The sequence below is a fragment of the Paroedura picta genome, chromosome 14 (genome assembly GCF_049243985.1).
Source record: "Paroedura picta isolate Pp20150507F chromosome 14, Ppicta_v3.0, whole genome shotgun sequence".
In the NCBI taxonomy this organism is placed as follows: Eukaryota; Metazoa; Chordata; class Lepidosauria; order Squamata; family Gekkonidae; genus Paroedura; species Paroedura picta.
The window spans coordinates 7883420-7908316 of NC_135382.1; the positions used below are offsets into that span (position 1 = coordinate 7883420).

Sequence of the window (24897 nt, forward strand, 5' to 3'; positions counted from 1 at the left end):
TGGGAAACTCCTTCAGGAAATAATAAATCCAGGGACCTTCCCGAGGAGTTTAAAGGAAGCAGTGGTGCGGTCACTGCTGAAGAAACCATCACTGGATATGCAGGAACCAGCCAATTACCACCCTGTCTCACACACCAACCTGGCCATGGGGTGGAGGTCGCTCTTACAGATGACTTCCCAAGACAGCTGGACTGGGGCAGGCTAGCACTGCTTGTGTATTAGATCTCATGGCAGCATTTGACATAGTAGATCATGAGTTGTTAGCTCGCTGCTTTGTCGACAAAGGGATATGGGGGTCAGCTTTACAGTGGCTGATCTCCCTTCTTGAGAATCAAGGACATAAAGCAGGAACAATCACACCACTGCCAATTCCAGTGTGGAGTACCACAAGGCATGATTCTTTCCCTGATATTGTTCCCTTTAGCTCAGCTAGTCTAGGGATGGGCCTATGTACTATATGAGGGGGGAAAAGAAGAAGAGCCAAACAGATGGCTTTGATCCCCAAAAGGTTTATGGCACGAGTAGACTCCTGACTGGACCAAACCCCTTGAGTGGAATGACCCACACAGGTTGCCCTCCAGCCTTCTCAGGCAGGTGTCTGTGAAAATGTCTACCTCTTTCCCCTGTGAGAAGAATTTCCCTTACTACACCAATGTAGAATGGGGGAGGCTTGTCTTGGCAGCAGTATGTGCAAAAAGAATCTAGGAGTCTCAGTAGACCATACATTGAACATGCATCAGCTGTGTGACTTGGTGGCTAAAAAGGCAAATGGGATTTTGGGCTGTATCAAACGGAGTAGCATGTCCAGATCATGGGAGGTGATGGTACCGCTTTACTCTGCTCTGGTTCAGCTTCACTTGGAGTACTGTGTTCAGTTTTGGGCATCACAAGGATGTAGACAAACTGGAGCATGTCCAGCAGGGGGGTGACAAAGTTGGTGAGGGGTTTGGAGACCAAGATATATGAAGAAAGGTTGGGTGACTGAGAGGGGATCTGATAACCATCTTCAAGTATTTAAAAGGGTGCCATATAGACCAGTGGTCCCTAACCCCCGGTCCGGGGACCGGTACTGGTCCGTACATCAGTCAGTACTGGGTCGCACTCCTCCTCGTCCTCCTCTCCGGCTGCTGCCCTGACACTCAACCGCCAGCTCACCTTGGTGCTCTCCAGTAACCGCCATGGCTGGGGCTCCCCCTCGGCGTGGCACTGTGCAGCTCCTGCTGGCAGTGCCCCCCAGCGGGCGGCGGGAAGTCAGGGGCACCAGTGGGAAAGCAAGTGGAGCAGGGGCTCAGGCGGTGGCAACTTCCATCAGCAAAAGACTACCCTCCCTCTGGGCCTCAGTAAAATTGTCAAGTTTTGACCGGTCCCCGGTGATAAAAAGGTTGGGGACCACTGATATAGACGATGGGGCAAAGTTGTTCTCTCTTGCCCCGGAGGGATGGACCAGAAACAATGGGATGGAATTAATTCAAAAGCAATTCCGTCTAAACATCCGGAAGAAGTTCCTGACAGAGCCGTTTCTCAGTGGAACAGGCTTCCTCGGGAGGTGGTGGGTTCTCCATCTTTTGCAATTTTTAAACAGAGGCTGGAGAGCCATCTGACAGAGAGGCTGATTCTGTGAAGGCTCAGGGGGGGGAGCAGGTTACAGTGGAAGTGTGATAGGGTTGTGAGTGTTCTGCATGTCCTGCCCACACTGGACACTCACAGCCTTTGCTACAGTTAGTCATGCTCTGCCAGTCTCTTTAATACCTCATATGGCCAGCTTAAACAAACTGTTCATTTGAATCTCCCTTCACCAAGGAATAAAAAAGCATCACCTTCAAATAGCATGCAAAACTGCTGCCCCTTAGGCATACTGTTCAGGCAGGGTATCCAAGAGGTGGCTCGTTGGCTTTTGCCAAGGGTATCCCTTGGGTATCCCGCCAAGGGCCCATAATAAGCTCATGAAAAGATTTGCTTGAGGCACCTAAAAAGCTTTTTATTTCATAATATTTTCCTCTGTGCTGTTTAGCAGATTGCTTCATTCCTGGTGCTCTTCCTTTCCAGTCCACGTTCTGTTTTTACAACAGAACAAAACTTACTAATGTGCCAGGCTGGGGGTGGGGGGTGGGGACAACATATTTTTATTTGTGAGAAGTAGTTCTCATTAAAGAAAAGGCTGCTGACCTCTGCATTAAAAAGGGAAATAAACAGCAAAAAAACATTTAAAAAATATATATGTATAGATATTAACTCCAAGAATTATCAAGGTAGAATAATTGCTGGCATATGTTTACAGATGACATGGTATCCAAGCCAATTTCAGAGTTCCCTGTTCATTCTTTTGACCATTTCAGAGTTCTCATAAAGAGCTCTCCATCAACTGAAGGATACGGAAAGCTTTCATAACAATATACTTTAAAATAAAAATATAGGACTGGATCCAAAGAATCATGAACAAAACTTTGAAGAAGAAGAAGAGTTGGTACGTATATGCCGCTTTTCTCTCCCCAAAGGAGGCTCAAAGCGGCTTCCAGTCACCTTCCCATTCCTCTCCCCACAACAGACACCCTGTGAGGCGGGTGAGGCTGAGAGAGCCCTGAGATACCTGCTCGGTCAGAACAGCTTCATCAGCGTTGTGGCGAGCCCAAGGTCACCCAGCTGGCTGTATTTGGGGGAGCGCAGAATTGAACCTGGCATGCCAGATTAGAAGTCCACGCTCCTAAGCACTACACCAAAATGGCTCTCAGATGCTAGCAGATCCATCCTTCCTGCCTTTTCCTGTCTTCTTCATAGAATCATAGAATCACAGAGTTGGAAGGGGCCATACAGGCCATCTAGTCCAACCCCCTGCTCAATGCAGGATCAGCCCTAAGCATCCTAAAGCATCCAAGAAAAGTGTGTATCCAACCTTTGCTTGAAGACTGCCAGTGAGGGGGCGCTCACCACCTCCTTAGGCAGCCTATTCCACTGCTGAACTACTCTGACTGTGAAATTTTTTTCCTGACATCTAGCCTATATCGTTGTAAGGTAAAGGTAAAGGTATCCCATGTGCGAAGCACCGGGTCATGTCTGACCCTTGGGGTGACGCCCTCTAGCGTTTTCTTGGCAGACTCAATACGGGGTGGTTTGCCAGTGCCTTCCCCAGTCATTACCATTTACCCCCCAGCAAGCTGGGTACTCATTTTACCGACCTAGGAAGGATAGAAGGCTGAGTCAACCTTGAGCCGGCTGCTGGGATTGAACTCCCAGCCTCATGGGCAAAGCTGTCAGACGGCTGCCTTACCACTCTGCGCCACAAGAGGCTCATTTAGCCTATATCGTTGTACTTGTAGTTTAAATCCATTACTGCGCGTCCTCTCCTCTGCAGCCAATGGGAACAGCATCCTGCACTCCTCCAAGTGACAACCTTTCAAATACTTAAAGAGGGCTATCATGTCCCCTCTAAACAGACCAAACTCCCACAACCTTTCTTCATATGTCTTGGTCTCCAAACCCCTCACCATATTTGTTGCCCTCCTTTGGACATGTTCCAGTTTGTCAACATGCCCCTTCAACTGGGGTGCCCAAAACTGAACACAGTACTCCAAGTGAGGCCGAAACAGAGCACCATCACTTCCCGTGATCTGGACACGATACTCCGTTTGATACAGCCCCAAATCACATTTGCCTTCTTATTCTTAGCCACTGAGTCACACTGCTGTGACTTAGCACAGCAGCACTCAGAACGAAGATCATGGCATCTGGCCCTCTCAATTCCTGGCAAATAGATGAGGACGAAATGGAGGTAGTGACAATTTTTTTTCCCTGGGCTCCAAGATCACTGCAGATGGGGACTGCAGCAAAGAAATTAAAAGACGCTTGCTCCTGGGGAGGAAAGCTATAGCAAATCTAGACAGCATCCTAAAAAGCAGAGACATCACCCTGCCAACAAAAGTGCATTTAGTCAAGGCTATGGTATTCCCAGTTGCAATATATGGCTGCGAAAGTTGGACCCTAAGGAAGGCCAAGTGTCAAAGAATTGAGGCTTTTGAACTCTGGTGATGGAGAAGACTCTTGCGAGTCCCTTGGACTGCAAGGCGAACAAACCGGTCAGTCCTGGAGGAGATCAGCCCTGACTGCTCCTTAGAAAGCCAGATCCTGAAGATGAAACTCAAATACTTTGGCCACCTCATGAGAAGGAAGGACTCCCTGGAGAAGAGCCTAATGCTGGGAGCGATTGAGGGCAAAAGAAGAAGGGGACGATAGAGAATGAGGTGGCTGGATGGAGTCACTGAAGCAGTCAGTGCAAACTTAAATGGACTCTGGGGAATGGTAGAGGACAGGAAGGCCTGGAGGATCATTGTCCGTGGGGTCACGATGGGTTGGACACGACTTTGCACCTAACAACAACAACACACTGCTGACTCATGTTCAATGTATGGTCTACTAAGACTCCTACATCTTTTTCACACATACTACTGCCAAGACAAGTCTCCCCCATCTTATATTGGCGTATTTGGTTTTTCCTACCTAAATGCAGAACTTTACATTTGTCCCTATTGAATTTCATTTTGAGTTTAGCCCACTTCTCGAGCCTATCAAGATCATCCTGTATTCTGTTGCTGTCTTCAGTTTTGCTTGCTACCCCTCCCAGTTTAGTATCATCTGCAAATTTAATATACATCTAAATTTATATAAATCTAAATAAATAAAATAAATAAATAAATAATAAGTATCCCCTCTAATCCTTCATCCAAATCATTTATAAATATGTTGAAGAACACAGGGCCCAGGAAAGATTTTTGGGGTACTCCACTTGTTACTCTTTTCCAAGAAGATGCTGAACCATTAACAAGTACCCTCTGGATATGATTTGTCAACAAGTTATTGATTCACCTGACAGAATTAGAATCCATACTGCATTTTACCAATTTGTGAACAAGAATATCATATAGAACCTTATTAAAAAAGCTTTACTGATAAACTATGTCCACGGCATTCCCCTGATCCAGCAAGGATCTCTTTTTTTTAAAAAAAAGAGATAAGGTTGGTCTGACATGACTTGTTCTTGCGAAACCTGTGCTGAGTCTTAGAAATCACAGCTCTCAGTTCCAGCTGCTCCAGGACCGAGTGTTTGATTATTTGTTCCAAAATTTTGCCAGCTACAGATGTCAAGCTGACGGGTTAATAATTACCCGGATCCTCCTTTTTCCCTTTCTTGAAGATGGGAACAACATTTGCCCGCATCCAATTGTCTGGCACCTCACCTGTTCTCCAAGAAGTGTCAAAAATAATGGACAGAGGTTCAGAGATGACATCTGCACGTTATTTTAGTACCCTTGGATGCAGTTCATCTGGCCCAGAAGATTTCACTTAAAGAAACTAGGTGTTTGTGGACTACTCCAACAGTGATTCTTGGCCACCATTCCCATCCCCCGTGTTGTGGTACGTTTTTGCCACATTGATCACTATTTCCCTCACAAGAGAAGACCGAGGAGAAATAGGAGTTAAGCAGTTCAGCCCTCTCTTCATCATCATCTGTTATAATTTCACTTTCTTGTCCTCGCAGTGGTCCTATGGTGTCCCTATTCTTTTTCTTGCTTCCCTGTTTTGCTCAGGCCAGGTTTGCTATTCTGCATACTGCACACACACACAAAAATTAAACTAACTTCTTATAGAACAGTGGTCCGCAACCTTCCGGTTGCCGCGGACCGCTGCTCCGGCGTGGTGGGAGGGGGCGGCCCGGGGCCCCGTGCACGCGCAGCAGCCCCAGCACAAACGCGTTTGCGCCGCCACCATACCGGCGGCCGCGGCTCCCTCTCCCGGCCCCTCTGGGCCACCAGCAAATCGCCCGCCAGCAAATCGCCCGCCAAAGCGGCCAATTAACTTGCGGCTTGGCAAGCTTCTCTTCCCCCCCCCCCCCCCCCGAAACAAGAAGCTTGCTGGGCCGCGAGCTAATCGGCCGCTTCGGCCTGGCGAGCTTCTTGCTTCGGGGGGGGGGGGGAGAGGGAGCTGCGGCCCGGCGCCAAGGCCTTCGCGGGGGACCACTGTTATAGAACAAGTTTTTTCTTTTATTAGTGATGTTACACACACTGGGACTTTCCCCTCACAGAAAGTGACCCTATGTAACCAGAACTGACATATCTATTAGAGCACCCCATGTCCCCTACATGTGACTTACATATTGCTAGAGATGCCAGCCTCCAGGGGGAACCTGGCAATCTCAAAAAAGTACAAACTGATCTCCTTTGCTTCATGAACAGAACAAGACCTGCACTCTGGGTAGTACATAAGATAAGCCATATTGGATCAGGCCAGTGACCCATCCAGTCCAACACTCTGCCACAACTAGTCCAATGCTCTGTGTCACACGTTGGCCAAATCCCTGGGGCCACCAGGAGGCCCCCAGCAGACCAGAGCTCCAGAAGACCTTCCCCATTGGTTGGTTTCTGGTGCAGGGACTCTGGGGACCCGTAGTTCATACGGCCTTCCCTGTCTGGCGCATGGGCTCCTGATGGCCCATGGGATTTGGCCAAGTGCGATGAAGAGTGGTGTACTGAATGGGCCACTGACCAGACTGGATGAAGTCACTGAAGTAGTCGGTGCGAACTAAAATGGATTCTGAGGAATGGTAGAGGACAGGAAGGCCTCGAGGATCATTGGCCATGGGGTCACGATGGGTTGGACACGACTTCGCACCTAACAACAATTATAAATTATTTTTAATGTTTGAAATATTTAAATATTTGCCATCTAGGACATTTTGAATTGGATGGAAAGCCGGAATCCAAATTATTTAATGAAATCTTTAACCATAATATGAGCCTCTTGTGGCGCAGAGTGGTAAGGCAGCTGTCTGTAAGCGTTGCCCATGAGGCTGGGGGTTCAATCCCAGCAGCCGGCTCAAGGTTGACTCAGCCTTCCATCCTTCCGAGGTTGGTAAAATGAGTACCCAGCTTGCTGGGGGGTAAATGGTAATGACTGGGGAAGGCACTGGCAAACCACCCCGTATTGAGTCTGCCATGAAAACGCTGGAGGGCGTCACCCCAAGGGTCAGACATGACTCGGTGCTTGCACAGGGGATACCTTTACCTTAACCATAATAAACTTGAAAATACATAAGGACAACACACACACTACATGATTGGCCTTACATATGCCCCCCCCAAGGGAGCGCCCATTCTTTCATAGAGGGCCAATGGGGGGGGCCTGCCCCACCATCCTCCTTCCTGCCAGAAGAGCCAGCCCACTCTGTTGGGCTATTTCATAGAGATAAATCGGGCCAGAGTGGGGTGGTTGGGAGGGAGAGGCTTGGGCCACCAGCCAACTCTGGGGCACCAAGAACGGCCTCTGCACCTGCCCACCCAACATTCTGCAGGTGAGAGAGAGAGAGAGAGAGAGAGAGAGAGAGAGAGAGAGAGAGAGAGTTTCTTTTTCCCTTCCTTCCTCAATTTTAGTTTGGTTAGGCTAAAAGAAATCTAAATCTGTGTCCTCTTGAGATTTTGTGCAATACTCCACTGCACCGTCTCTCTGGGGGGAGGAGGAGGAGGAATGGTGGTAATGGCAGGAGACTACTAATAGTAAGCCACTGAACTCTGGCCCTCAGCAGCAATCACACATTATGATGCAGCAAATCAATTTTTCATTCGCCAGAAGCTACACCCAACTGTTGCTCTCTTAAGTGTGCCTGTATGATGCACATGCCAGCAATCAGAGGCATTCCATTCAGCGGCGCACCTTCTCTCCGTGCCGTGGCGCTGGTGCCGCCACACCACCTCGGGCTCATGTGATTGCTGAGGCGGCCAAACTGAGCCGAGCACACATCCCTACATTGTACACATAGACTCCTAATAGGTTTTAAGTGCACATTTTTAAAAAGGATGTATGATTCTCTTTGTTCAAGTATGAATACTGAACTGTAAGCTAAAGCCACGCCCATCAATCACTGACTGACTCGAACATGTAAACAACCCCAAATTTAAAGAGGACCCAGAAGCTATTACTCCTAGTTCATTTAATGCATAGAGGTCCTAAGTCATCCTTAATGGTGCCACTGGACTCAAACTTTGTTCTTCAATATTTCCTCCCCAAAAGAACATATGCTTAATATCAGTTGAGGCTTATAAAATACCCCAAGTATACATGTTTGGTAGACTTTAAATATTGCAAGCAGCCCTCAAAAACGGCAACTACAAAAATAAGGTACTGTAAGAAATGTATCCACTATCAGGACCCACCATTCTGCTGAATCAAATGAAATGTGGCGTTCTGTTTCCAGCTGAGACCACCTCGGGGAGCTTCACAAACAAGCACCACAGAAACCACTCTCTTGTTTGTTTCCAGCATCGGTCTCTGAAAACTGAAATTCTATTGAGCTGCTAAGTTAATAGTGAAAGGGACTGCAGTGCCCCCCCTCCCCAAGGCAACATCAGCTGAATATGTATAACTGCAACCTCTACTGACAACGGCTTGCATTGATCTCATTAGGATGATCTTGATCAGGGGTAGTCAAACTGCGGCCCTCCAGATGTCCATGGACTACAATTCCCACGAGCCCCTGCCAGCATTCGCTGGCAGGGGCTTGTGGGAATTGTAGTCCATGGACATCTGGAGGGCCGCAGTTTGACTACCCCTGATCTTGATCGTGTAAAAAATTTACAAAACGAAGTTGCTTTTAATGTCATAAACTTTATTTGCTGTTCTATCAGATGACCCAATGTCACGGAACTGTTTTAGGGACGTACCTGCCCAGAGATCAGCAGCACCATAAGAGTTCTGGCACATTAAGGCAACATATACTGGACTTCTCCAAACAGGAAACCTTGCCGTGTCAATTAAATGAAGCAGTGACCTCCAGGTCACACTTTTCTGGACAATTAAAGATCCAGCTGCCTAACATTTCCTCAGCTAGCCTTTGGACCATCAAGTCCTTCAGCAAGTCAAGGACTAGGGGATCATTACTGTGCAAGTTGCATGCTATTATTCCCGATAAGCTCTAATCGTGGCTTGGCATAAGTCCAACACATGAATGGCAGAGCTTCTCAACAAGGAAACGTTAGCAAATTCTAGCCGAAGCAGTTTCTTAACAGAAACAAGAAGTTACTATGGACAAAACTGGATAATTAACTCCTTTTTCTCATTTCTCAGGAAGTGAAATGGAAGAGTTTTCAAAAGGCTCTCAAAGAGTGACCACAGACATCAAGTCACATCAATCGGAAGCCGTCCTCAAGGCCAGGTATGAGGCAACCCCCTTGGCAGTGAAAAATGGAGCCCAACAGAAGGCCTGCATCTTTTAACTCTCAAAGCTACAATGTTCTTCGCCTTGCCTGGGAGTAGTACTCTCACCATTTTAATGGATTTGGCTTCTAGACTTTTTAACAGCAACCTGATAAATAAACCGGTCTTATCACGGACACAAGCAGAAGTGAAAGAAGCTTTCTCTGCTTAATTACTACTTCATTAGACTTGTGAAAGGCAAGCAGCCCTATCAGGGAGTTAACCCTTCTGAATCCCATGACCCTTGGGGCAGGTTGGTTTGTTTATTATATTAATATGCTGCCCTCCCGAGGCTCAGGGCAGTTCACATGAAACATAAGGGAACAGGAATAATACAGTAAAACTCAATAACCATCAGATGAATAAAAATAGTGATACTAACAGCAATAAACAGAGAAAACAGTAATTAATAATCTGAGCATCCTAACAGTCCCATGGTTGGTCGGTTCAGGGTGTCTGAATTCATGGGAGGGAGGCTGGGGGCCCAGTGTGTGTTGCTTGTTTCAGTGGACTTCAACCAAATGTATGGTGAAAGAGCTTCTTTTGCAGTCCCTGTGGAACTGTCCAAGTTCTGTCAGGGCCCTGATCTCCTCTGGGAGCTCATTCCACCAGGTGGGGGCCAGGACAGAGAGAGCTCTGGCCCTGGTTGAAGTCAAGGGAGCTTCCTTGGGGCCAGGGATCACCAGCCAGTTGGAATGGCAGAGCATAAACTTATTTGAGGGGTGTAGGCAGAGAGGTGGTCCCTCAGGTACACTGGGTTCACACATACATGTACATTATCTTCTGCATGTACTCTTGATGAACAGCAATCAAATGTGTAACCAAATTATATTAAAAAGCATATCTCATGCAATGTGACAATTTTACCCACGGAAACAAATTCCATTTATTACACACTAACATAACTGTGATGAACAAGTACACGTCTTGATAGAATTCTTTGTTTCCTTATAAATCGATACTATTTCTTCCGAATCTTTTCCAGTCATTTGTAGAGTGTACAGATTTTAATGATTCAACAGCTTAACATTACCTAGCCAACCAATTTAGCAATGGAGGGAAGAATTAACACCCAACATGAAATCAAGGAAGATGATTTCACTGATAGGAGCTGTGTAAACCTACATAGGAATGAAGAAAATTGTCCAAAGGAGAAGGGGGGTCACTTCCTATGAAGCTTCCCCTTATTGCTACAAAAAGAGCCCAAAGGAGTCAACCAAGGTGACACTTGGAGCCACTGGAGCTCAGGAATAGATTTAAGGCCCCTGTGGAGGAGACGGAAGCAGGAACCAAAACATAATCAGAGAGAGAAGAGGGCATGGGGATTGGAGGAAATGCCATTCAAAGGAAAAGGCAACTCTGTTGGTCATTGATGACTGTCTGCTGAGGGGCAGGGAACAACATATGGCTAGGTCTGACCCCCTGGTCCAGGCTTTTTCAAACAGGGTTTCATGAAACCCTGAAGTTTACTGACAGTCCAGACAGGGTTTCCCAAATGTTCTTTGTGTTGTCAGCCACTTGGTTGAGTCTGACTCTCAGCGATCCCATGGCACAGCTACCACCACAATCCACAACCCTGCACCACCTCCCTCAGCTGTGCAATGTTCAGGCTGGTGTCCATCCTGATTGTGTCCAACGACTGCGCTCTCTGTCAGCCAAGTTTCCTTTTTCCGCTAACCAATCCGATCATAACTGTTTTCTCCATTGAGATGGCCAAAGTAAGTGAGCCGGAGTTTCATGATTTTGCCTACCAGTGATAGATGTGCCATAGTATTTCCTTGTTTGTGACTTTTGCTGTCCATGGAACCCGCAGAAGCCTTCTCCAACACCAGAGTTCAAATTAATTGATTCTTCTCTTGTCCAATTTTTTTATCATCCAATTTTCATGCCTTAAGTCAGTGGTCCCCAAGCTTTTTATCACTGGGGACCGGTTGATGCTTGACAATTTTACTGAGGCCCGAGGGGGGGGGTAGTCTTTTGCCGAGGGACGTCGCTGCCGCCTGAGCCCCTGCTCCACTTGCTTTCCCGCCGGCACCTGACTTCCTACCGCCCACTGGAGGGCACTGCCAGCAGCAGCTGTGCAGTGCCACGCCGAGGGGGAGCCCCAGCCATGGCGGCCACCAGAGAGCACCAAAGGTGAGCCAGCAGCAGGGTAGCAGGGCAGCCCCCGAGGCAGCAGCTGGGGAGGAGGACAAAGAGGAGCCACGGCCCAGTACCAACTGATCCACGGACCAGGGGTTGGAGACCACCTCCTTAAGTGACTATTGGAAATATGATAGATCTAACTAATCTACAGAGCCTCTTGTGGCGCAGAGTGGTAAGGCAGCAGACATGCAGTCTGAAAGCTCTGCCCATGAGGCTGGGAGTTCAATCCCAGCAGCCGGCTCAAGGTTGACTCAGCCTTCCATCCTTTCGAGGTCAGTAAAATGAGTACCCAAAGCTTGCTGGGGGGTAAAACGGTAATAACTGGGGAAGGCAAACCACCCGGTATTGAGTCTGCCATGAAAACGCTAGAGGGCGTCACCCCAAGGGTCAGACATGACCCGGTGCTTGCACAGGGGATACCTTTACCTTTACCTAACTAATCTACATTTGGTAGTCAGGTTTACGTCCTTGCATTTCCATGTTCCGTTCAAGCTCATCATAGCTGAGGGACCCATAGCAATGTGACGTTTTATTTCCATACTGCAATCGCCACTCACCTCAATTGGTGTTTCAAGACAAATGAATTCTTGAATGCATTCGATCTCTTCACCATCATTTGTTATTGTGACATGTCTGTTTTTTGCAGTGGTGATTATTTTTGTCTTTTTAGTGTTTAAGAAAAGGCCAAATTTCTTACTTACTTCATTGACCTTTGTAATCAGCTGTCCTCGGCCTTCCTTATTTTCTGAGAGGGGGTCGTGTCATCAGCATACTGAAGATTATTTTAAAAATTTCCAAGGTTGGATTCTTTTATTTCAATCTCTCTCATAATGATCTCAGCATACAATTTAAACAGGAAGGGGGAAAGAATACAACCTTGGCAAATTCCTTTTTTCTGTTTTAAACTACTCCGTATCACCCAATGGTGTACATACAATGGTTTCTTGGTTTGTGTAGAGCGACTGCCTCAGTTTGATCAAATGCACTGGCACCCCCAAATTTTGCTTCCTACAATTTATTGTGATCCACACAATCAAAAGTTTCCTTGTAGTCAATAAAGCAGATGTAGACATCCTTTTGATATTCCCATGGCTTTTCCAAAATCCAGCACAGGTTGGCTATGTGATCATGAGTGCTACACCCCCCCCAAGAAAGCCAGCTTGAACATCTGGTAATTTTTTCTCAATGGTATGCATAGTTGTGTGAGGGCTCTTGTAATTGGAACAGTTTTTTTAATCATCCTTTTTTGGTAGCAGGATGAATGCAGATCATTTCCACTCCTCTGGTCGCTTATTAATCAGTGGGAGTTAATTAATTTTTTTTAATGTTAAAAATTTATTAGAAGAAGAAGAAGAAGAGTTGGTTCTTATATGCCGCTTTTCCCTACCCGAAGGAGGCTCAAAGCGGCTTACAGTCGCCTTCCCTTTCCTCCCCCCACAACAGACACCCTGTGGGGTGGGTGAGGCTGAGAGAGCACTGATATCACTGCCCGGTCAGAACAGTTTTATCAGTGCCGTGGCGAGCCCAAGGTCACCCAGCTGGTTGCATGTGGGGGAGCGCAGAATCGAACCTGGCATGCCGGATTACAAGTCCGCACTCCTAACCATGCTTTACATGCTTACCTGGGGCTCCTCCCCTTCTTACCCCCTCCAAGCCTATCATTGGCCATTTTGGGAGAGGAGTGGGTGGGTCAGTATTGATCATATATGGTCATATCACCTAACCACTACACCAAACTGGCTCTGTTTTCTTATTTATTTATTTAGATTTTTATACCGCCCTTCCATATGGCTCTGGGCATTGTCTCTTCAATCCTGCCTATAAGGGGAAGAGGGACAAGTTGAGAGCTGAAGATAATTTGAGGTGAACTACTGGCTGCACTGGTGAGATTTGGATTCTGGGACCATAGGATAGGCTTTCGAGACGAAGACCTACCAGCACATAATGGACTTCACTTATCCAAGTTGGGGGGAAATGTGCTTCACAGTAGAGCTTTAAACTGAAGCCATAAGAAGAAGGAGATGGCCAACACAGGGATTCTAATTTAGGAAAGCGAATACCAATAGCCTGCCTGGGAAGGCGGGGTCAAATGGAACCAAGGGTTCCAGGTGCTCATATGCCAATGCCCAAAGCATGGTCAATACAAAGGAAAAAACAGAGTTGCTTACTGTTTACGGTAGCTGTTGTTCATTGACCTTGTGTGCAGGCACACATTGGGACTGCGCACGCGCAGGCCTGCCGCTCGGAACTTTCCCTAGCTAAAAGTCTCCAAAGAGGGCGCTCCGCACCGCTACCACGCATGTGCCGGGTTTCCTGCGCACCGATCACGAGGACACGGGGTGGAGCGCCCACCCTCCTCAGTTCTCTGCCGCCGCTCTTCAGAATGAATCCGATAAACTCCAAGACTCAGCGGGGCAGGCGGGAGGGAATGTGTGCCTGCACACAAGACGTCAATGAACAACAGTTACCGTAAACGGTAAGCAACTCTGTTTTCATTTTCTGTCTTGTAGTGCAGTCCCACATTGGGATTTTCACGAGCTAAATACCTGTGGAGGTGGGTGAGTCCTCTAAGAAAAAAGTGAATGCAGAACTGAAGTTCCAAACCGAGCCTCTGATCTTGCCGACAGATCGATTGCATAATGCTTGATGAAGGTGCTTTCATTAGACCAGTGGTCCCCAACCTTTATTAGGCTGGGGACCGGCAGGGCATCGGGCCGCGCCCGCGCGGGCCACGCCCACGCTTCTGGCCGCGCCCGCGGATCGAGCCGCGCCCGCGAGCCGCGCCCACGGATCGGGCCGCGCGGGCGCTGCCTGCACGGGCGCAGCCCGGCCCTGATTCCCTCTTCCCGCCCTCCCGCAGTAAGTAGCTTCCCGGGCCGCAAGCTTGCGGCCTGGGAAGTTTTTTACTGCGGGGGGGGGGCGGGGAGAGGGAGCTGCGGCCCGGCGCCATGGCCTTCGTGGCCCGGCGCCGGGCCGCGGCCCGCAGGTTGGGAACCACTGCATTAGACCACGTCACTGCTCTGCAGATGTCACGAAGAGGAACCTGCCTGAGGAATGCAGCAGAGGAGGCCTGAGATCTCAACAAATGCTCCCGCAGGTGTAATAGGCATGGGAGTGTTGCAGCCTTGTATGAGGCACGAATTGCGGACACCAGCCAACGAGAGAGGGTCTGGGAAGACGCCTTGCATCCCTTTAGGCCCCCAATAACAAACGAACAGGGACAACGACTTTCTAAAGTCCCTTGTCCTATCCAAATAATAAAGAATCGCACGTTTGACGTCTAAATTGTGTAGTTTTTGTTCTCCCGGTGACTGCGGGTTCGGGAAAAAAACCGGAAGGGAAATCTCTTGTGAAAGATGAAACTGTGAGACTACCTTGGGTAGAAACTGCCATTCTGGATGGAGGACAACCCTGGAGGGGAACACCTTCAGGAAGGGGGAATCTATCCTAAGCGAGGCCAGTTCACTGACTCTTCTCGCAGAGGTAATCCCGACTAAAAAAGCTACCTTCATGGATAGCAAAGCCAATGAAATGGACCCCATGGGTTAAAAGGGAGGACTCATCAAGGCCTGAAGAACCACTTCCAAAGACCATTGCGGGATTGGTGGTTGTCGGGGGGGAAACAAATTCGTAAGACCCCGGAGAAAACGTTTGGATATTTGTGGGCAAATAATGAAGTGCCTTGCACTTCGGCGTGGTAAGCAGCCAACGCCGCCAAGTGAGTCCTGACCGAGGTAAGTGCCAGACCAGAGTTTGCTAATTCAATCAATATCGCATCTGTATAGTCCGCTGACATCTTTGCCAACACCCTCGGGATAAGAGGCAGCGGGGGAAACACGTAATGCAGAACCCCTGTCCATGTGATCTGGAACGCATCCCCTAGAGACTGCGGGTCTATCCCCCCTGGGGAGAAAAGCCTTCGCAGAATATGCCCTGGCAAACGGGTCGATCTGGGGGATTCCCCATAGGGAAAATAAATGGCTCAGGACCAGGTCGTCTAGTGTCCAGTCGTATTCCTGAGAAAACACCCTGCTCAATCTGTCTGCCCTAGTATTCATGAAGCCCGCTATGTGTATCGCCCTCATGTCTGCCTGAATGTCGAAAAGAATCTGCCACACTCTCAGGGCCCCAGCACATAGGGCTAAGGACCCGGTGCCCCCTTGTTTGTTGATGTAGAATAGGGTCGCAGTATTGTCCGTTCGAAGAAGAATCCGCTTGCTCCAGCATGAATCTGAAAAAGCAGTCAAGGCCAAAACCACAGCTCGAATTTCCAGTAAGTTAATGTGTAACGTACATTCCCAAGAGAACCAACGACCCTGAGTTGACAACTCGCCGCAGTATGCCCCCCAACCCTCTAAAGACGCATCAGTAGTAAGAACTAAGTCATGCGTCCAGGAGCCAAAGGGTACACCCCTCAACAGGTAATTTTCCGAGGACCACCAGTGAAGGGATCGGACAACTGACCTCGGAACCGAAAAGTGTTGGAACTGTGAGTGTCTTAATGGGTTAAAATGCCTGAGAAACCAGGATTGAAGACCCCTCATATGCCACCTGGCATAGGGGACCACAGCTGTCACTGAGGCCATAAGGCCGAGAGCCTGTTGAAATTTGTATGCAGGTTGCCATCGGTTCCGTCCAAAGGAACCCAGAATGGAAGACAAGGGCCGTATTCTATTTATTGGCAAGGAGGCGGTAGCAGTAGACGAATTTAGGAATGCTCCTATGAACTCTACCTCCTGCGACAGAACAAGGCGGGACTTCTCTCTGTTCACAGCCAAACCCAGTCGGGCACAGACCAATAAGGTAAATCGGACCTGGTCCGTGAGCTTCGAAGCGTCAGGACCTACTAAAAGCCAATCATCCAGTTATGGGAATATTGTCATACCTCTCAGCCTGAGAAAAGCGATTACTACTGCCATACACTTTGTGAAAACCCGCGGAGCAGTAGCTAATCCAAAAGGTAAAACGGTGTACTGATAGATATCGGATCCGTGTCGGAACCTGTAGGACCTATGAATACCAATATGGAAGTATGCGTCCTTGAGGTCCAAGACTGCAAACCAAGCATTACGTTGTAGGGATTCGATAATGGAAAGCAACGAGACCATACGAAATTTGGAAATGTATAAGCATTTATTTAGCTGCCGGAGGTCTAGGATCAGGCGGACCCCGCCGTCCCTCTTATCCACCAAGAAAAAACAGGAGAAAAAGCCCAACTCTTGGGCACCTGTTGGCACCAACTCTACAGCTCCCTTGGACAAGAGGTCAGAGAGCTGGACACCAACCTCTGGGAAGGGGTTGTCTGGGGCAGAGGCACCCAAGACACAGACTGGTGAGGACTGAAACTCCAAGCGATAACCCTCAACAATGATAGACAAAACGCAGGTGTCCTGGGTAATACTGAACCAGGCCTCACGGAATTCGGCCAGACGATCCCCAAAAAAACGGACTACGGGGTAGGACTGCTGGCATAGTCAGAACTTTTGTTGGGGGTGGGGGTGGCTTCGACCAAAAGATTGGTTCAAAGGGCGTTGACGTTGAGGATGTTTACGGGCTTGGAACAGGGCGGACCAGAGCGGGGTGGATACTGGGATGGAGGACCAGAGGATGGTTGAGGCCTGACATTGGAAGCGCTGCTGGTAAAAATTCTGAGAAGGCGGAGGAGGGAAAGAATTTAAGTATCTCGCAGACTGCCGGGTCTTCCTGAAGGAGAATAGGAAATCATCCGTTGTCTTAGCAAACAGCGAGGACTTCTCGAACGGCATGTCTTCAACCTTGATTCTGGTTTTGAGAGGAAGAGATGTATTTCGGAGCCAGGAATGGCAACGAAGGACAATAGCAGAGGCCATAGATCGGGACACAATATCTGCCGCATGCTTGCCTGAGTTGATACCCTGTTTGGAAGTTTTGATCGCCTCGGCTTGGATCATGCGGGCGAGACTTTGTTGCTCTTCGGGAATCAGCTCGATATACTTCGAGAAACTCTCCCACAGGCAAAGCTGATAGGCGCCTATGATGGCCTGGTAATTGGCTATATGAAAACTGAGCGCCGAGGAAGAGTAGACCTTCGGTCCCAACGTATCCAAGCGCCTGCTCTCTCTATCTACCGGGGAGGAATGCTGGCCAGGTTTGCGTTTCAACTGCATATCGTCTATAATGAAAGACGTGGCAGACGGATGGATAGAAAGATATTCCGAAGAGTCAGGCTTTACCCTGTACAAGGATTCAATTTTCTTCGGTGCCGGTTGTTCCGAAGCAGGTTTGTCCCAGATAGGGACCGTCAGATCTTCGAAACCCTGGATAATAGGCAGGGCAATATTCGATGGGGTATTAGAATAGAGTCTGCTCAGGATCTTGTCCTTGGGTCTTGCATCTGACGTTGAAACGTCTAGGTCAAGGGCCTTGGCCATTCTTAGGAGCTGCTCTCCATACATTCTGTAGTCCTCAGTAGGCGAAGCCAAGGTAGGGTCTGCCAAGGCTTCATCGGGGGACGGATCCGACGCAGAGTCTGGGCTGGTGGGAATCAGAACGGACTGGGGCCCAAACTAACCCGACGGAACAGCCGACATCATGGCCGAAGCGCTGTCAGGGAAGTCCAGAACAGGATCCTCCTCCTTGGCCATAGGCTGGTCCCATTGGCCGACATATACCGGTGAAGGCTCCACAGGGGCCTTGGTCAACGGCCTCCATTGAGCCGGGGGAGCAGAGACTGATCGAGGCAACGCAACCAAGGATCCATCGTCCTGCACATCCAAGGAATAGGATTGTGTTAAAGGCTCTCGCAACGGAGGCGTAGAGGACCGACGAACGGAACCCATGGATCCGTGTTTCGGAACCGAAGGCTTGTCCTTATGCTTAGACTTTTTTGCCTTTTTAACAGGGGGATCAGCCGAGGCGCCCCGTTCTGAAGGCGGTAAAGCTGGTGCCGAAGCTACGTTAGGAACCTCAGACGCCACTGGGGGTCTCTTAGGAGGTTTTGGGGAGCCTCTTGACAGCTCCATGGCAGAACGGACGGAGGAAGCTCTGGATCCAAGGACAGATGGCACCTTCGATGGTGCCCGAGATGGAGTCGGCTCAGACTGGGTCCGTACAGGAGGGTCTGCCGAAAGGGCCTTCTCCCAAAGCGCCGCCTTGAGCCTCGCAGCTCTGTCAGAGCAGGCCTTTGGAGTAAACTTCTGACAAATTGTACAGGAAGGTACGGAGTGGCCCTCACCCAGACAAATAAGGCAACGGTCGTGCTCGTCCATCACCGGCATCTTCACAGCACACTGGCTGCACTTCTTTAAAATAGCCTTAGAAGCCATTCTGAAGAAAAATCGCTGATGCAGTAAGAAAAAGATGAGGAGACTAGCAAAGGACGTCCACTAATTGCGGCGGCGAAAAGAGAACTGAGGAGGGTGGGTGCTCCGCCCCGTGTCCTCGTGATTGGTGCATGGGAAACCCGGCGCATGCGTGGTAGCAGTGCGGAGCGCCCTCTTTGGAGACTTTTAGCTAGGGAAATTCCGAGCGGCAGGCCTGCGCATGCGCAGTCCCAATGTGGGACTGCACTACAAGACGGAAAATGAAGCTTGAGTTTCTCATGCAGACAGAGAGATTTGATTTAGTAGGCATTATAGACACTTAATGGAATGATTCCCATGACTAGAGAGCAATAGTGGATAGATATGGGTTCTAAGGTCGCAGAGGAGGTGGGATGGCATTGTATCTAAGAACAAATACTAGAGGAGGAGACTGACACGCCAGTGGAATCTGAGAACTGGGTGAAGATAAGAGAATGAAAAACAAGAGAGTACAATGGTTGGTGTCTGCTATGGATCACGTGACCAGGGTGAAGATGTGGATGCTGCCCTCCTTGAGCAGCTCAACAGAATAATTCGACAACAGGTCCTTGTAATTATGGGTGACTTCAATTTTCCTGATGTATGCTGGGAAATAAATTCTGCTAAGCATCCAAAGTTGTGCAAGTGTCTAACCTGCTAGGCTGGCAATTTCATTTCTCAAATGGTGGAAAAATTTATACTTGGTCATACCTGAAAAACAGAAAACTTCAAGATAAGCTAAGGAAGAAAAAGGAAATGTTTAAGAAATGGAGGGAAGGACAGACCTCTAAAGAAGAGTATCTGTATGTTACAACACACTGTAGGTCAGCCATCAGAGAGGCCAAAGCTGGGAGTGAGTTGAGGCTGGCCAGGGCGGCCCATTATAACAAGAAAAGCTTCTTCAGCTATGTGAGGAGCAAACACAAGATAAATGAGGCAATAGGCTTGCTGTTGGGTGAAGATGACAGAAAGGCTCTGTATCGTATTTTCTATTTGTGTTTTCCCCCCTGGAATAATATGGACACATATAGGGATGGTAGTAGTCAGAGTAGATCAGCAGTAGAATCGGTGAGGTGGTGAGCTCCCCCTCACTCTTTAAGCCGTGGCTAGACAGATGTTTATCATGGATGCTTTAGGCCAGCCTGTCACAATCTTTTTACCATTGAGAAATCTCTGAAACATTATTCAGGCTTCGAGAATCCCCAGAAGTGATGTCAGCAGGCTACAACTCCCTGCACATACCTAGAAGTAACAGTCTAGGTCCAGGAGATCTGATGATGTCCTAACCCGGCAGCTGATGTTGATGTTGTTGTTCAGACTAACTTAAATTGTCACTTCAATTTAGTTTTAAATGATAAAAATTTTAATTAGCTGTTAATTATTTTATGATGTCTTATTTTATGGTGCTTTTTAATATAAGGCATACCATCTTGAGCCAGCCTACTAGGAGGGCTGAACAGAAATCTAATAAATAAACAAACATGTCCCCAGAAGTGGCATCATCCAGCCACTCCCACTGGATGTGACATCATGTTCTGTTGTCCCCTGCCCCACCTAAGGCCAGAAACAGCTCAGTGGCCTATTCCACTGGACCAGGAACTGGGTTGGGGCAGGCTCTCTGCACACACACACACCCCAACACAGTTCAAATGAAAGTACTTACGTCTCTGAACTCCAGATGCAAACAGCATCAGGCAGCAAGGATTTTTATGACCTGGGCCCTTCCCTTTTCCAGCCCCTGCAGGGCCATCACTGCCACCCAGTTCAGGAAACACTTCTGGGGCTGGGGAGGAACCCCAGGGTTCCTGTTAAGAAAGCCCCTGGTAAGAAACTATGCTATAGACTGATCCTGCATTAAGCAGGATGTTGGACTTCCAACTATATGGTTCTAGTGTATTTAATTATAAAATTATATGATTGAAATATACTGCACACCCTCCAGAAAAGAATCCCAAAATATTATTGAAGCCCTAAGAAGAGTCACTGACTGCTCAAGCACACGTCTGCTATGACACATTACTGAAGGTTCTTCTTTATCTATTCTGGCGGTTGCTAACTGGCCTGGATAAAAGTGTCCTGCCCCTTAAAATAGAGGCTTGATGTGTGGAAATGGGTTGTTAAAGCTTTTGATTGCATGGAGAGAAAGAGCACCAACTAGTAAATTTTCTCTGGCTGAGGCTATATTAAAGAAACATGGCATTTCCAAGCCAGATAGCCTATCTGAAATGCATTATGAATATTATTATTACCAGAGAACAATCATTGACCATGAAAATTTGGGACATGGCACCTGTATGTGTGATTTTATTTGCCAGATTGACTTTACCTTAAACAATAAAACAGAAGAAAAGGAAGAAAAATTGGTTCTTATAGACCGATTATGCACGGTGGTGGTCATGCTGGGCCACCACCAGTTTCTTGTGGGGGGGCAGCATGTCCTGTCACTTCCCATGTAGTGCACACAGTCTGCCCTAGAGTAGTGCGTGCACATGTACATCTCCTGGGCTGGAAGGTTCCGCCTAGCTGCAGTAACAGGGGTGGGCGGGGGGGGGGTGTCCCAATGCATGCCGCTATCCTACCATTGTGGGGAGTATAAAAATGTCCCAATGACCTCCACAGCACCGTGAAACCAAATGGTGGGGAGAAGCCAGGCCTTCCAGGCCTGTCTCCTCATATGCACAGGCTTGGCCCAGTCTCTGATGGTGGCCCCTGAAAAATCAGTGTTCCCGTGCCACAGACTATCAGAGCCTTTACCACAGGCAAGGACCGGGAGGGGGGGCAGGGCTGGTGGCAACATAAATGCATAAGCAGAGATTAGCCCCGCTGCCATTCTGCCACCAGCCCAGCCTTTTTGCCCCATGCAAAATCAGTCACATGCTGCTTTTACTTCCAGAAGTAGTCTCAAAGTGGCTTACAATCTCTTTCCCTTTTCTCTCCCCACAACAGAGAGGTAAGTGAAGATGAGAGCCCTGACACTACAGCTCGGTTTATCAGTGCTGTGACTAGCCCAGGGTCACCCAGCTGGCTGCATGTGGAGGACTGGGGAATCAAACCTGGTTTGGCAGGTCAGAACCGGAGCCCTAGGGCACCTTTAAAAAAAAAGATTTTATTCCAGTACAAGGTTTTATGGAGTAGCACCCACTCAGTGTGATGCAACAAGCAAATTAGAAGGCACAGCAGATGTGACTCTTATATATGTGCATTATCCATGCACACAAACATATACAAAGTTCTGCAATCAGGCATGACCTACACTAACTTCATTACACGCATAAATGGATACATATGTTTGCCTACCAAGAGCCCACACGCTGCATTTGATGAAGCGGGCTCTAGTCCAGTTGGCAGTGTTTGCTCGGCCCGAAATCCCAAGTGCATAAACACGTGCTTCATCATAACTGTACTCTGGCTCCGTAGGACCAGGCAAACGAAGGGTTTATCCCCGCAGAGCCCAGTGAACGTGGAGCAACGTTCCTGCCGCTGGAACGAAACTCTCGCCAAGCCTGGGAGGCGCCACCAGAGTCCACTTGGGCCGCCGGGCGGGGCGGCAGCAGAGCTCCCTCCGCCCGCGAGTAACCGCCAGGTTGGCCCCCGTTGCCACCCTCCAGGCGGGACCAGGAGACACCCCCCCCCTCCTCCGAATTACAACTGATCTCCGGAGCACATCAGTCCCGACCCCCGGAGAGGCCAGAGGTCGAGGCGGGCCCGGAAGGAAGCCTCGCGAGAAGGGACGCCGAGCCCTTCCTGCCCCCGGCGCCCGCGCCTCACCTTCTCCTCCGTGCAGGAGACGATGATGGACGGGTACTTGCGGCTCAGCCAGCGGAAAAACGCGGGAACCCCCATCGGCCTCCGCTCCCGGTCAGAACCACCGAGCGACGAGGGAAGCGGACCGGAAATCGCCACCAAAAAGTTCCAGGTCACAGGATGGCCCTGGCCACGAGAGGCAAGCGGAGGCCGGAAGCGGCGTCGCGTCACGCGGACAGAGACGCGCCCATGCGCAGAAGCTGGAGTTGCTGTGGTGGCCATTTTGGAAAAGGTTGAGGGGACATGCGCGGTGCGGACACTTGCCGATCCTTTCGGCTGGGCCGAATACCGAATGCCGGAGGGAGGGAGAGGAAGAGGCGGGTTTTTAAAAACGTCCCTGGCAGGTGAAGTGCGTCGGCGGATGACAAAGGCCCCGCGCTGTTTGTCGGTCTGCAGCAGCACAAACGAGCAAGAGCCCCGGACTCCTTCTTACAGGCCAAGGAAAGTCCGAGCGGGGAAGGGAGTCCGCAGGCCCTTGCAGCACAAGGATGCTGGGGGCCCATTCCCTGCAAAGTGCGCTTGCATGGAGGTGGGGGGAGGCTCTGGAAGCAGCGTGGGAGTCCCGGAGCCCCTTCAAGACGAACCAAAACCGTGCCCGGGGAGGCGCCTTGGTAAGAAAGGAGCACCTGAGTGACTCAGGACAGTTCCTCCACAGCCCTGCAGAAGATGGCTAGGAAGCCAACCTCTGTGCCCCTCCCCACCCCCTCCAAGCCCATCATTGGCCATGATGGGTCTCAGTAAGAGTTGAGCCTTCAGAACATTCCTTAATGTTATTGTTGTTATGATGTTAATGATATTGTTATTTACCTTGTTGTTCTGTAAATAATGTTACCTGTATCGTTTTCTTGTTTCACGTAACCGCCCTGAGCCTTCAGGGAGGGCAGTATATAAATACAATAAAATAAATATATGGTCAGATCTCCCAATAAATGTTTAACAATTAAAAAAAAATTAACTTCCACCCATTCAGGAAACCCTAACAGGGTCATCCAGAAACCGCAGGGGTTCATGAAAGTGTGGTTGAGAAAGCCTGTTCTAGATGGTAGCTGAGCTAATATGCAGCACCTATAAGACCAAGATCTTATGCTGGTGTAAGCTTTGTCCATGCTTCATTCGTACTCACTTTTGCATACTGAAAATCTATTTCAGGCCAAGAGATTATACTCGATAAGGATGCTAGCACCAGCAACTTCAGGGGTAAGGCTTTGGTTTAGGGGTGGAAGAACTTTTTCTAGCCACTGGATCTATGGCAATAAGTTCTTATCAAGAAGGTGAATTGGTTAGAAACTTCTGGGCTCATCTTAGGAAATTCATCTAGGCTTTTCTAGCTGGAAAATGTCTGGATATTAAAAAAAACTACTGCCTTTTCCCCTTCTCTTAAGGGAGTAGGGCTGTGGCTCAGTGGAAGGGCATCTGCTTGGCATGCAGGTCCTGAGTCCAATCTTTGGCATTAGCAGTTGAAAGGACCAGGCATTAGGAGATGTAGAAGATGCTTTCCTGAAACGCTGGAGCTCCTGCCAGTCTGTGTGAACAGTGCTGACCTTGGTGGACCAATGGTGTGTTCATATAAACGCCCATCCAAATTCTTTGCTTTCTTGCAGAATGTGCAGTTCCATGCAATGGCTAGTTCTTGCAGGCATAGGGGGAAAAGGTCTTTGCCTTTCCAGCAGGCAACATGCAAGACCTCGTATCTAATTGAAATTTCCCATGACAAATAGGTCCTGTCTCTCTGAGAGCTTTGTAATCTGTAAGAGCATCTCATCCAAGTCCTCTGTCTGGCGTGGCGGTCTATAACAGACACCCACCATAATACCACTATTATTTCCTACTCCTCTTATTTTTACCCAAAGACTTTTAGCTGAACTCTCACGCTCAGACACATATATTTTCTCACAAGTATATATATTCTTAACATGTAGTGCCACTCCTTTATTTGTCTACCCCTTTAAAATAAGTTGTTCTTCTCAATCCTATTATTCCAGTTTCCTAGGACAGGTGACATGCTTAATTAAGCAGCACTTGAAACATTAACAAATAAAATTTGTATTTCCAAATGTGTATTTAAAGTTTTATCTGTATGCATTTTATTTGTAATCAAAAATTAATTATTTTTAAAAAGAAGTTGTAGCCCCTCAATCGTAGAAGTCACTAAAATCATCTTCATGTGAACCGTGCACGTGAGGACGCAGAGCTGCTTCAATATCGGAATTGCTGTCATCAGAATCACCCCAAAAGGCTGCATTAGAAACAGAAGGGAAAACGTCTATAAAACTGATAGTTATTCACAAGCATGGATATGAATAAGTCAACATCATACACGACATGTTGTCTCAGGACCACATCAGGCTTAATAATATTCACACAAAGAGTTGTGCCCAATTTTGGTAAGGGT

The 24897-nt window shown here is 48.5% G+C and overlaps 2 protein-coding genes across 10 annotated transcripts in view; both read right to left on the reverse strand.

Annotated features, from left to right (window-relative positions):
* Positions 1 to 22671, reverse strand: part of XRN2 (5'-3' exoribonuclease 2) — an 88456-nt gene extending 65785 nt beyond the window's left edge. The window contains exon 1 of the mRNA XM_077309461.1: positions 22470 to 22671. Within this exon, the coding sequence (XP_077165576.1) occupies positions 22470 to 22544 (75 nt within the window). The 5' untranslated portion in view covers positions 22545 to 22671. The remainder of the gene's footprint in view (positions 1 to 22469) is intronic.
* A 1894-nt stretch (positions 22672 to 24565) lies between these two features.
* KIZ (kizuna centrosomal protein) overlaps positions 24566 to 24897 on the reverse strand; it is a 133075-nt gene continuing 132743 nt past the window's right edge. For all 9 annotated transcript variants that reach the window (XM_077309469.1, XM_077309467.1, XM_077309465.1 and 6 more), the window contains one exon: positions 24566 to 24741. In XM_077309469.1, coding sequence (XP_077165584.1) covers positions 24638 to 24741 — 104 coding nt within the window. In that variant the 3' untranslated portion in view covers positions 24566 to 24637. The remainder of the gene's footprint in view (positions 24742 to 24897) is intronic.